General features: G+C 51.1%; 1 protein-coding gene across 1 annotated transcript in view; it reads left to right on the top strand.

Moving 5' to 3' along the window:
* Positions 1-11801, top strand: part of znf296 (zinc finger protein 296) — a 41465-nt gene extending 29664 nt beyond the window's left edge. The window contains exons 3-4 of the mRNA XM_048522581.2: positions 8539-9377; positions 10971-11801. Of these exons, the coding sequence (XP_048378538.1) occupies positions 8539-9377; positions 10971-11801 (1670 nt within the window). The remainder of the gene's footprint in view (positions 1-8538; positions 9378-10970) is intronic.
* Positions 11802-12600: the final 799 nt, after the last annotated feature.

The raw sequence follows: 12600 nt of genomic DNA, 5'->3' as shown, positions 1-12600 counted from the left end.
ATTGCCATCGTTATGGACATGGGGGCATGGTGGATCTGAGATTGTCGTGTCTAAGAGCCATGGGTGGGGTTTCAGACATTTGGGTGGCGGGGTGCAATCCGGGACTGCCATAGTTACAGGCCATTAGGGTGGGGTCTGGAATTGCCATGGTTACGGGCTGTTGGGGGTTTAAGGCCATAGAGTAGGGTGTTTCCAAGATTGCCATGGTTATTGGCCGTAGTTGGGAGTGTCCAAGATTGCCATGGTTACGGGCTGTTGTGGTGAGGTGTCCGAGATTGCCATAGTTACAGGTTGTTGGGGGTGGGGTTCCAGGATTGCCATGGTTACGGGCCGTTGGGGGGTGTCCAGGATTGCCATGGTTACGGGCTGTCGGGGGGTGTCCGGGATTGCCAATGGTCACGGGCCGTTGGTGGGGGGTCCAGGATTGCCATGGTTACGGGCCGTTGGGGGGGTGTCTCTGATTACCATGGTTACGGGCCATTGGGGGGGTGTCCAGGATTGCCATGGTTACAGGCCATGGCAGGCCAGGGGTTCGGGTCCGCCGGTGACACGCCGAGGTAGGTGATCGGAGAAGGAGTGAGCTGGGATTGGGGAGGGGGCGGAGACATGGAGCTTGAGGCAGGAGAATTGGAACTTTGCTCTCTGTTGGTGTGCCCCGCCCGGTTTGCCTGGGAGTTGTTGGAGGGTGGGGTGGGTGGGGGTTGGTTTGTCCGACTGTGGAAGGGACAGGCAGCTGAAGGCCCAGCTCTGGTTACCTTGTGGCTGGCTCTTACCTGTACCTCAAACCTGTACAAACCGGTATTTGGCGGCCACGCCCTTAACCTTGGGGTGCCTGGAGCTGGGCCAGGACAGTCAGACAGATAATCTAAACATGTTGACTTGAGGAAGCTTGCAATGGGTTCAGGAAAGGCCGTGTGCTCCATGTGCCAATCTGGTTCCTTCTAGCTGTACCCAGAGACGCGTGCTGTCCCTCACACCACCATCCCTCCCAGATTACAAAAAAAAATCAACCTTTGCTCCACATTGTCCTCCCGACCCCGTCCCTGTTTCTGTGGGATCTCTCCCTTCCCCTTCACCCCCTGAGCAGGACTGGCCTTGGATCACTGCCAGCATCTGAGTCATAAGGCCGTGGGTTCAGGCCTGAAGAGCTAAAAACTCCCAGGGCCCCATGCTGCGGCAATGCCTTTGAGGTGAGGTGGAGGTGTTTAAGTAAAGGCCCCTGAACCTCCCTGCGACTGCGCCCTCCTCCCCCTCTTTCCCCACCTGAAGAAAAACTGGGGAAGATTTGCCCCCTCTTAAAAAAACAGACGGAGATATCCTGGTCATTGTTTCTGTGTGGTTATGGGATCTTGCTGTGCTCCAGTTGGCTGCTGTTGTGTTTCCTAGTGGTTACACTCAGGAAAAGTACTCCAATGATTATAAAACACTTCAGAGCGTCCTAAGATTGTTGAAAGGTTAACTGTGCCCTTTGTGTTAAATCCAGGCTTCATGTCAATCTGTCGATTATGTCATCTGCGCTGGAGCTGACTTTCACCTGATGTTTACAGTGAGAGACAGGACAAAGTTCAGGATCCTCCGGTCTGCCTTGATCTGGAGTGCCTTCCTTTTTTTTAGAATAAAATTATGCACTCACAAAATGTAGGCATGGGCCAGCATTTGTTGCCTGTCCCTAATTGCCCCTTGAGGGGGTGGTGGTAAGCTGCCTTCTTGAACTGCTGCAGTCCATGTCTTGTAGAGTTACCACTTTGCTGTTAGGGAGGGAATGCCAGGATTTTGACCCATCGCCACTAAAGGATCAAAGATCCATTTCCAAGTTGGGATGGTGAGTGTATGTTATGTCTGTTGTACTTAGTGATGCATGGGAACACTGGGCAATTACACTGTGCTACCATTCTCAGGACCGGAAGCCTCTCGTATTCCACTTTGGGAGCCTATAGCCCCAATGGCCTAAATGTGGATTTTGCCAGTATCAAAAACTCCCCATCTCCGGCCTCATCCCATGTCCAAACCTCCTTCCCTGTGTCCTTGACCTGACATAACCTGTCCATCTTCTCTCCCACCTATCCGCTCCTCCCACCTCACTGACCAATTCCCACCAGTCCCTACCTGCACTCCCCTATCACCATCCCACCTACCTTCCCCAGCCCCACCCCGCCTCTCTATTTATTTCAGAGATCCCATCCCCCTCCCCTATTTCTGAAGAAGGGCCCTGACCCGAAACGTCAGCTTTCCTGCTGCTCTGATGCTGCCTGGCCTGCTGTGTTCCTCCAGCTCCGCGCGGTGTTGTTATCTCAGACTTCTATTATCTCAAGGGCTGGAGTATAGATTGAGTAGAGGGGTTGTCTTGTGGTGTAGTGATAGTGTCCTTACACCCAGACCAGGAGGCCTGAGTTCAAGTCCAACCTGCACCTGAGTCTCGTAATAACATCTCTGAACATGTCAATCAGAAATGTAGGCTAATAAAATAATTAGACTGAATAAACATCCAATTTCATTTTTGACTTAGCCCCTTCTACTTCTCCCTACTACCCCCTCCCATCACTTTTGATTGTTTGCACTGTCATGATGGGGTTTACCTGTAAATATCTAATTGTGTTTTACTGGTGGTGATTAATCTGTAGAGAGAAAAGCAAAAAGAAACAAGAGACATTGTGATTTTGGTGGGGTAAAGTTGCTCAGTTGTGCGCGCTAGCACTTCTGAAAATAAAGAAAAGTAAAATTAAATAGTTGGGGGCTTTTGTGGCTCAGTGTCCCATCCTCTGAACAAGGAGGCCTGGGTTCATCTGCTGCAGGGGTGTGTCATAACATGTCTGAACAGGTTGATTGAAAAATATCTAAGATTGAGTTGTCAATAAGTGCTGTCCATAATGAAAGGTGCCTTGCATGGGAGCTCTTCTGACACTGCAGTAGCGTCCTTACTGCTGAAAGGGTGAGGCCCAGGTTCAAGTCCCCACACCACTCCTCCTGAAGCATGTGATAACATTTCTCCACATGTTGCTTAGGGGGACAAAAAACAATAGAGGACTCCATTGGCATTCGGTAATAACTCAGGAAGCCTGGCTGGAAGGGAACATCATCTAGAAAAGAAAGGTGTATTGTTTTCTGTCTTACTGACTGGCCTGGATTCAAATTGACAGTCACCTACCATGACATAATGGCTCTGTGAATGGGCGTTAGATGATCTATTGGCTCTGGCGACTTATGCTCACCCTGACCTTAAATGTTCCCATCTTTCAGATTATACCGTGTCAGGAGATTTGTGAGTTTGGCCACCACAGAAATGTGATCTTAGCCTCTTTCTGTCACTTACCAAGACCATGATCTATCATAGAAGCAAAGCGCTGGCGAATCTGAAACAAACATGGGAACGCTGCAGAAACTCAGCAGGTCAGACAGCACCTGAAAAACAGAGTTAACACTTCACGTTCCGTGAGTCTTGTTCAGAATCATGATTCTGCAGGCCCCACTCCACAATTTGAGGTCAGAAATCTAGACTGATGTTCTGTGTGCTGCATTGACATGAGCTTCTGTATTTTGGATGAGGTGTTAAACTGAGGCATCAGCTGTCTTCCTTAGGTGGATCCCTTGGCCAGCATTTTGAAGAGGAGTTCTCCCCAGTGCCTTAGTCATTGTTTATCCCTCAGTCAACATCACACAAACACGTTATTGGGTTGTTTTCAAGTTTGTTGTGATTGTCAGATCTTGGCTGTGCGCAAATTTCCTGCATTACAACAGTGCCCACACTTCACACAAATACTTCATCGACTGTAAAGCACTTCCGTATGGTGGTCGTGTAAGGAGCTATATAAATGCAAATCTTTACTTCCAAATTGTGTGTTGGGGGGGGCAGAATCTTTTCAAAGAAGCCACATGGGTACAATCCAAACCACACAGGCTCTGATGCACCCCATATGGGAGCATGCAGACTCTGATATCTTCAGTCCTCGCGTGTGGCCGTGCTGTGATGGCTCCTGTGGCCGAATGGCCACTCGGTTGCTCTGCGGGGTGTGGGAGACGCTGAAGCTTGACCGGCTCCCAATGCAAGTGTCTGCATTTCGCTGCCTGTCTAGAATTACACACGCTGTGGTTGCCTCTGGTAACCAGCCCGGCTGTAATCTCTCCCAACGCAGGCCTGGAGCAACACCATCGTGCAATCTGAACCATCCAGTGGAGCTTTTGTTAATTTGCATATTAACATATGTCTCCAAATCCCTGAGGTGTTGTCTGTTCATTAATATTCCTCCCGTTCCCAATCCCGGGACAGTTCCCTGTGGAGTCTCCTGAACATCTCTCAAATTAACATCAGCGGGTGTGGGATGGGGGACGGGGCTGGGGAATGGGAGAGAGAATTTGCATTTTTTAATTAGTCTGGATAATTATTATTTGCTGAATATTCATTCGACTGACTACCTCCTGAATCATGTCATCCAGGACTCGGTAGAAAATATCCTTACCCCACAGCACTTTGCAGGATTAGGAAGATGCACCTGTGTCAGGTCCAGTGAGACTCACTGTGAAAACAAAAAGTACAAAAAGATAAAGACTATTAACCCCCCACAAACCGTGACGAGGTATTTGTTACCTTTCTGATGAGCAGAGTATCTCTTATAAAGGGCTTCGCTTGATGTTTTTGCCCCCGTTGCCCGAGGAACCATTCTGCAACAATACAGGGTTGCTGTGCCGTCAAAAATTTTGAAACCAGGTTAAATAATATTTTGTCCCTCAATTGCCCCTTCTGCCCAACTGTGCCCTCAGCTTATTGTTTCCTCCCACTCCCAGCTGTTGCTGGGAAAGACATACCTGCATTTAAATAGCGCCGCCCGCTTGCCCCCGGGATGCCCCGAAGGTCCCCGTTTTCTTCGTTTGCCTGTTCAGAGGTGTTACTACACATCCTCTGGAGCAGGTGGGACTTAAACCCAGGTCTCCTGGCTCAGAGGTAACGGCAGTGTCAATGCACCTCCAAGTCCCTTTTGCGCACTTTATGAAGGGCTGGCCACTATGGTAATGTAGGAAGATGCAGCAGCTGCACTGAGGCAATGACCCAGATAATCTGTTACTAACGGTTGCAGAATTGCTTCAGTGCAAATGTCGGAGCAGGGGAATTCGGCCCATCGTGTTTAGAATCATTGAGATGTACAGCATGGAAACAGACCCTTCGGCCCAACTCATCCATGCCTAGCAGATATCCTAAATTAATCTAGGCCCATTTTCCAGTATTTGGCCTATATCCCTCTAAACCCTTCCAATTCATGTCCCCATCCAGATGCCTTTTAAATGTTGTAACTGTACCAGCCTCCTCCACCACCTCGGGCAGCTCGTTTCATACACGCACCACCCTCTTGTGTAAAAAAGTTGTCCCTCAGATCCCTCTTAAACCTTTCCCCTCTCACCTTAACCCTATGCCCCTCTAGTTTTGGACTCCCCCACCCTGGGGGAAAAGACCTTGTCTATTCACCCTATCCATGCCCCTCATGATTTTGTAAACCTCTTTAAGATCAGCCCCCCAGCCTCCGACGCTCCAGGGAAAATAGCCCCAGCCTATCCAGCCTTTGCCTATGGCTCAAACTCTCCAAACCCTAACAACAGCCTCGTAAATCTTTCCTGCATGCTTTCAAGTTTAACCACATCTTTCCTATAGCGAGGTATAGCTCCAGATTTATGCATGGCTATTTCACTCAGCGCTGTTCTTTTGCCCTATAACCCCGCATGTTCTTCTTTTACAATTAACAGAGTAATTACCTTTTGCACGAACTGCAGTGAATTAAACGGTGTTGTTTTGTTGACTAGTACTGACCAATCTCAGTGTCTGCTGGATGGCATGCATTTCTTCTGTAGCTTTCAAGAGGGAAATGGAAGAACACTTCAACTGGGGAGACTTTCAGGGCTGTGGAACAAGAGTGGTGGGGAGGGAGATGAATTTAATAGCTCTTTCCTCGGGCCAGTACAGGCAAGATGGGTGGATTACCGTCTGTGGAGTCTTTTCCAGGGAATGGGAGGCTGAGGAACGCCTGAAAGTGAAGGGAATAGAGTATCGAGTGGGGTGAAGATGAAAGGGGGAGAGCTCAGTGGAGCAGAAACGCCAACCTGGACCTATTTGTGACCATTTCATCCGTTTGTGCCTGTGTTTGCTGTCTGCAAGAGCGCAAAATCTCGTGCTGCTCCCCTGCATTTACCCCCCACGAGCTTCCAAATATTCTTTTATTCGCCTAATCATCTGATTCCTCTCCCAGAACCTCGCATTACCTGCCACTTCCACACTGTAGGCAGTGTGTTCCAGATTCCTACCCACTCTCTGCGAGGTTATGTCTTTCTTCATCTGATACCCTCGCTACTTTTGCGAAATCGCCGTAAATAGAAGGGCCAAGGGATCTAGCCTGTGCAGTAACTTCGAAGCTAAATTTGGGTTGATGACTTTTCAGTGACAATCTCCATGGACAAGATTGAGCCTCAGTTACTTGTATATGGACCTGGGAAGCTATAATTAAACATTTGTGACAAATGTGTGACAGTCAGAAATTAATTTATTTGGGCAGGAAGTGGATGCAGATGTATTATATTAATAGATGTATCGAGTATTATGTAAGACAAACAACAACAATCAGCATTTATGTAGCTCCTCATATGTAATATCTCTTGGGACAAGGCACGTGAGTGTTATCAATCGATCAATGTGACTCTGAGCCTCAAAGGGAGATACAGACCTTTCTTTTTCTCTTTTATTCATTCATTTGTTGCTCGTCCCTAATTGCCCAGAGGGCAGTTAAGAGTCAGCCACATTGCTGTGGGTCTGGAGTCACATGTAGCAGGAACTCTGATTAAACAACAAGTTAAAACAGTTTCGAGGTGAGTTGTGTAAAGGAGAAATCTGGGGAGGGAATTTCACAGCTTGGGACCCAGATAACTAAAGTCACATTGTTTCAGGTTAAAATCAGCTCTTGGTAGAATTGGAGAACCGACAATCTTTCCTTATTCCCTAAGTGCCCCTTGCAGCTCACTCATGATGTTTCTGAGGGCAGGTTAGGAGTCATAGAATCCCCACAGTGTGGGAGCAGGCCATTTGGCCCATCGACCCTCAGAAGAGCATCCCACCCAGACTCACCCCTCACCCCTATCCTGTCCCTGCACTAGACACTATGGGGCAACTTAGTATGGCCCATCCACCCTAACTTGCACATCTTTGTGGGAGGTAACCCATGCAGACACAGGGAGAACATGCAAACTCCACACAGTCGCCCGAGGCTGGAATCGAACCCGGGTCCCTGGCGCTGTGAGGCAGCGGTGTTAACCACTGAGCCACCGTGCCATGCCATTGTGTGCTGGATTGACATGTAGGCCCAGACCGTGCAAAGTTGGCAGATTTCCTTCCCGTTATTGAACTCAATGAGCTGTTACAACAATTGATGAAAGTTGTCAATATCACCATCATTTTGTCAAGTGCACCGTTCCCCAAATTTTATTAATTGAATTTAAATCCTACCAACTGCTGTGATGGAATTTGAACCCCTGTCTCCAGAACATTAGCATTATTAACTGGATTACTACTCAGTACCACCCACCACCAGTTACCTGTACAGAAGTAGGAAGTTAGGCAGAAGCATTGCAAAATTAGGATAAGAATTTTAAATCTGAGCGGTTACTGGAATGGGAACAGAAGCACATCTGGATCTGGAGGGTCAGGGTGAGTTAGACTGATGTCCCCTGACAAAACAAAACAAAGAACTACAGATGCTGGTGGTAGAAACAACAACAGAAATTGCTGGAAAAATCTCAGTGGATCTGGCAGCATCTGTGGAGAGAAAGCAGAGTTTCACTTCTGAAGAAGGCTCACTGGACCCAAACGGGCGGCACGGTGGCCTAGTGGTTAGCACCGCAGCCTCACAGTGCCAGGGACTCGGGTTCAATTACAGCTTCGGGTGACTGTCTGCGTGGAGTTTGCACGTTCTCCCCGTGTCTGCGTGGGTTTCCTCCCACAACCCAAAGGTGTGCAGGCGAGGTGGATTGGCCATGGGAAATTACCCATCGTGTTCAGGGGTGTGTGGGTTATTGGAGGATGGGGCTGGGTGGGATGCTCCAAGGGGCGGTGTGGACTTGTTGGGCCGAAGGGCCTGTTCCCACACTGTAGGGAATCTAATCTAAAATTAGCTCTGCTTTCTGTCCACTGGTGCTGCCAGACCTGCTGAGATTTTCCAGCAACTTCTGATGTTGTTTCTGATGCCTTCTGACCATATACCCTAAATTCATTGCAATTAGATTTAAGTAACTGGGCTGTGAGGAACCAACTGCACAGAATGTCAAATGCCAATGTTTTCTTTCTCTTTAGACCCAAAGACTGTACAGAACTGCTTTAGTATGCACATCAAGATAATTAACAAACAGAAGTATATTTTTGAAATAGCAAAAAGCTGAATAAGATTGGACTCAAAAGGTCAGCTTTGTTTCTTTCTTCACACATGCTGCCACATCTGTTGAGTCTCGCTGTCTCGTTCTGGGTTTTTTTTTATTGTTTATTATCATTGGTGTCTCTTTCTCTTTTCACAGATGAGTTGGAGCCTGCGTATTATGTCTGCACCTCCTGTGAGGAGCCCTTCTCCAGCGCCAGGGCCCTGCTGCACCATGCTCAGCACACCCACGGCCTGCAGATCTACCTGGAACTGGACGACGCGGAGAGGGTGGGGGTCCCTACGTCGCCAGGGGACGAACAGCCGACTCCAGCTGGCGCCACGCTGGAGGGGAGCCCCTTTGAGGATCCGCGGTGCCCTGACTCGCAGTCAGGGCGCAGAGCCCGCTCCCCAGCCAACTCGCTGCTCTTCGGCCCGTCCGCGCGGGGCCTGCCGGACTATAGCGACAGCGGATCCGAGGAGGCCGTTAACCAGCACCACCATGCCTCCGAGCGCGCCTTCCCCCTGAGGGTGCCGGCCAAGGAGATGGACTTTTCCCAGAGACTGCGCAAGCTGGCGGCCGTGGGGTCCGGGCCTACCGCAGGAGGAGGCCAGCTGGCCTTCCTCTCAGGCCTGGCTCCATCTCCCCCGCCCTCCTCCTCCTCCTCCAGGCCCCACAGCCGCAGCAAGGAGTGTGAGTTTTGCGGCAAGAGCTTCAAGTTCCCCAGCAACTTAGTGGTGCACCGTCGGAGCCACACTGGTGAGAAACCGTACCAGTGCCCCTTCTGTGACCATGCCTGCAGCCAGTCCAGCAAACTGAAGCGCCACATGAAGACGCACATTAACCATGCTGGCATCCTCAACGGCTGGGCCGCAGGCCTGCCTGACAGCCCCCTCGTGGAGGACAGCTACCAACGCCGAACCCACCCAATGCCGGGCCTGGAGAACGGCAACGAGCACGCCGAATACTCAGCTCTCAGCACCGAGCACAACCTAAAGGTGAGGCCTAGCAAGTCACCCTCCCTCCTGCTGCAGCACAGAAAGAGGCTGTTCGTCCCATTGTACTGTTTGAAAGTACTATCCGACACCTAGCACCTCCACCCTGCTCCTTGCCCACACCCCTGCAATATTTCCTGCCCCTCCAGTTCCCCTCCTCTCAGGAGCCACCACAGGAAGAAGCCCTTGCCCCATTTGTTCTTTTGAGAGAACTTCCCCCACTCCGCCCCGCTCTTTTCCCCTCGGCCCTGCAATATTCCTTCCTCAAGCAGACGCTCAGTAGCACCAGGGTGTGCCATCTGTGAGACGCGCTGCAGAAACTCATCAAGAATCCTCAGGCAGCACCCTCCCAAACACATCAGGAAGGACAAGGGCATGGGAACGCCACTGCCTTCCAGTTCCCCTCCATTCTGACTCAGAAATATATCGCCCTGTTCCTTCACTGTCTCTGGGTGAAAATCCTGGGAATTCCCTCCCTAAGGGGCATTGTGGGTCAACCCACAGCGCAAGGACTGCAGCGATTCAAGAAGGCAGCTCACCCCCACCTTCTCAAGGGGGCAACAGGCATTAAATGCTGGCCCAGCCAGCGTTGCGCATACCCCATGAGAACACCAGAGATCTTAATATTTAGCAGAAAGATTAGGCCATTCGGCCTGTCATCATCTACTGTAAGATTATGGCTGATCTGATAGTGGTCTCAACTCCACATTCCTGCCTATTCCTCCTCCCTTCCCCCATCACATGCCCCCACCTTCCCCTCAAACCTAGGACCACTTGGATAATTAAAAATCTGTCTTCCCCATTCCCCTCCACCCCTGATCTGTTCTAGGGTCCTGGGTTCAAATCGGGCCACGGCACATGTTGCTGGTGGTGATGTTACTATAATGTCATTAGTAATTCAGAACTCCAGGCTAATGCTTTGGGAACGCAGGGCTGGATCCCATTCATGGCAAATGTTGAAATTTCCATTCAATAAAAAATCTGGAGTTAAAAGAGGAATGGCCAGATATTTAACAATTGATTGTCATAAAAACCCATCCATCCACTTTAGGGATATAAACTAGTCTTTACCTAGTTTGGGCCTACATGTGATTCCAAACCCACAGCAATGTGACTGACTTTTTTAAAAAAGTATTTTAAATGGATATTTATTTATATTGAAAAGCAATTTAGAATCAGAACCATTTATTCTTTCCTGTCTTGAACATTTCTTCAAACTTTAGGGAGGCACGGTGGCTCAGTGGTTAGCGCTGCTGCCTCACAGGACCAGGGACCCAGGTTCGATTACCCACAGTGCCCAGGGATGTGCAGGTCAGGGTGGATTGGCCATGCTAAATTACCCATAGTGCCCAGGGATGTGCAGGTTTGGGGGGATTGGCCATGGAAAACGTGGGTTATGAGGATGAGGCAGGGTGCTGTTTGGAGGGTTGGAACTGACTTCATGGGCTGAATGGCCTCTTTCTGCACTGCAGACATTCTGCAATAACTGTGAGGAGGGGGTACTGTAAAGGCAGGCCTGTACCGTTGGAGGGGTCCTGGTTTGCTCAGTGATCACATTCACAATAACTCCTGTTTGTACATTGTGTATTACGACAGGTAAAGGTGCTGAAGGAGGAGCCCGAGCCGGAGCTGGGTGAAGACCAGCAGCAACTAGAGGAGCTGAAGGACTGCCAGGCCCTGTCTGAGTCGGAACGCCTCCAGTTGGAGGGAGACAGTGACCTCGCCAACGGTGAGACAGAGTCGGCCGGCAGGGGGGGTGCCTCGCCGCACGGCCTGGCCAATGGCTTCGGCTTTCACTCCAGGCGGCTTCTGACTCCACCGCTGGGCCCCGGCCTCCTGAGGGGGCCCCTTAAGGCCGAGAAGGACCACCTGTCGGAGGAGGCCAGCCAGAACTTCTACTCCCGGTGGCTGGCCGATTGCGCGGCCTCCCGCAGGCAGCCAGGGGTCCCCCCTCCTCCAACCATCTCCGCCGCCCGGGCCTCCCCGTCGTCGGACAACTCCGGCGAGAACGCCGGCTCCTGCTCGTCCAGCCCACCCCGAGCGGCGTCGGCGGACAGCGGGACGGTGAGCGGGCACAGCACGCCGAGGCGGTTGGGCGCCGGGCGGGGGGTGGCCGAGGGGCTGGGGGGGGGGACCCGCCGGCGCAACACCTGTGAGTTCTGCGGCAAGGCCTTCCGCAACGCCAGCAACCTGACGGTGCACCGGCGCAGCCACACGGGCGAGAGGCCATACCGCTGCGAGCTGTGCAGTTACGCCTGTACCCAGAGCAGCAAACTGACCAGGCACATGAAGACACACATGCAGCCAGGCAAGGAGGTCTTCCGTTGCAATGCTTGCAACATCCCCTTCAGCATCTACAGCACCCTGGAGAAGCACATGAAGAAACGGCACAGCCAACTCCTCCAGGAGACCCAGCTTTCAAACTGAGGCGGGTGGGGGCTATTGGGGTGGGGGGCTGGGGGTTTGGGGTGTGTGGTGGGAGTGGGGTGGGGTGGGGGGTTGAAGCAGAATCACGGCGGGGAAGGGCTTCGGCTACAGGACCCCGACAAGAGAGGGGAAAGTGGGAGAATGCAGTGAAGGAGAAAAGTTTCCCTTGCACAGAGCTCTGGAGTATAAAGACCAGGATAGGGCGAGATGGGCTGAATGGCTTGGGTTCCAATTGGTAAGAGTTTGATACAATGCCCCCACTCAAGATGAGTGTCCCTCCTGTTCCCTATCCCATGTGTTTATGAACATTTCTGGCATTTAAACCTTAATCTTGGCAGTGTGGAGTTGGGGGCTGGTGGGTTCCTGTGAAAAACCTCAAGTGACTGCACAGGGCGTGGAGCTGGAGGAACACAGCAGGCCAGGCAGCATCAGAGGAGCAGGAACAAAGCTGACGTTTTTGAGCCGGGACCCTTCTTCAGAAATGAGGAGCTAGTAAATAAATAGGGCCAAAGAGATGACCAGAGGGTTGCGTTGGGAGAGCGAGCGAGATCCCACCAGGTCTTTCCAGAGGGAGGAGGATAATTCCTTCAAGGTGGGCATCCCTAGAAGAGGCTTCACAGTGGGGGTGATAACTTTCAGTTGGGAGGAGGGTGGTCTTCCTGAATGAGGAGTGAGTTATTGCTTTGTGGATGGACAGAGTGAGGAGCAGGACTATTGGCAGATGACATGGGGGAAGGGTAGAGAGTAGGCAGAGCTTTATGGACCAGCCAGGTCGTATTGGAGGGGAGGGATGTACTCT

Source organism: Stegostoma tigrinum, chromosome 39 (genome assembly GCF_030684315.1).
Source record: "Stegostoma tigrinum isolate sSteTig4 chromosome 39, sSteTig4.hap1, whole genome shotgun sequence".
NCBI classification, from domain to species: domain Eukaryota; kingdom Metazoa; phylum Chordata; class Chondrichthyes; order Orectolobiformes; family Stegostomatidae; genus Stegostoma; species Stegostoma tigrinum.
This window is presented reverse-complemented; position numbering and strand designations above follow the sequence as displayed.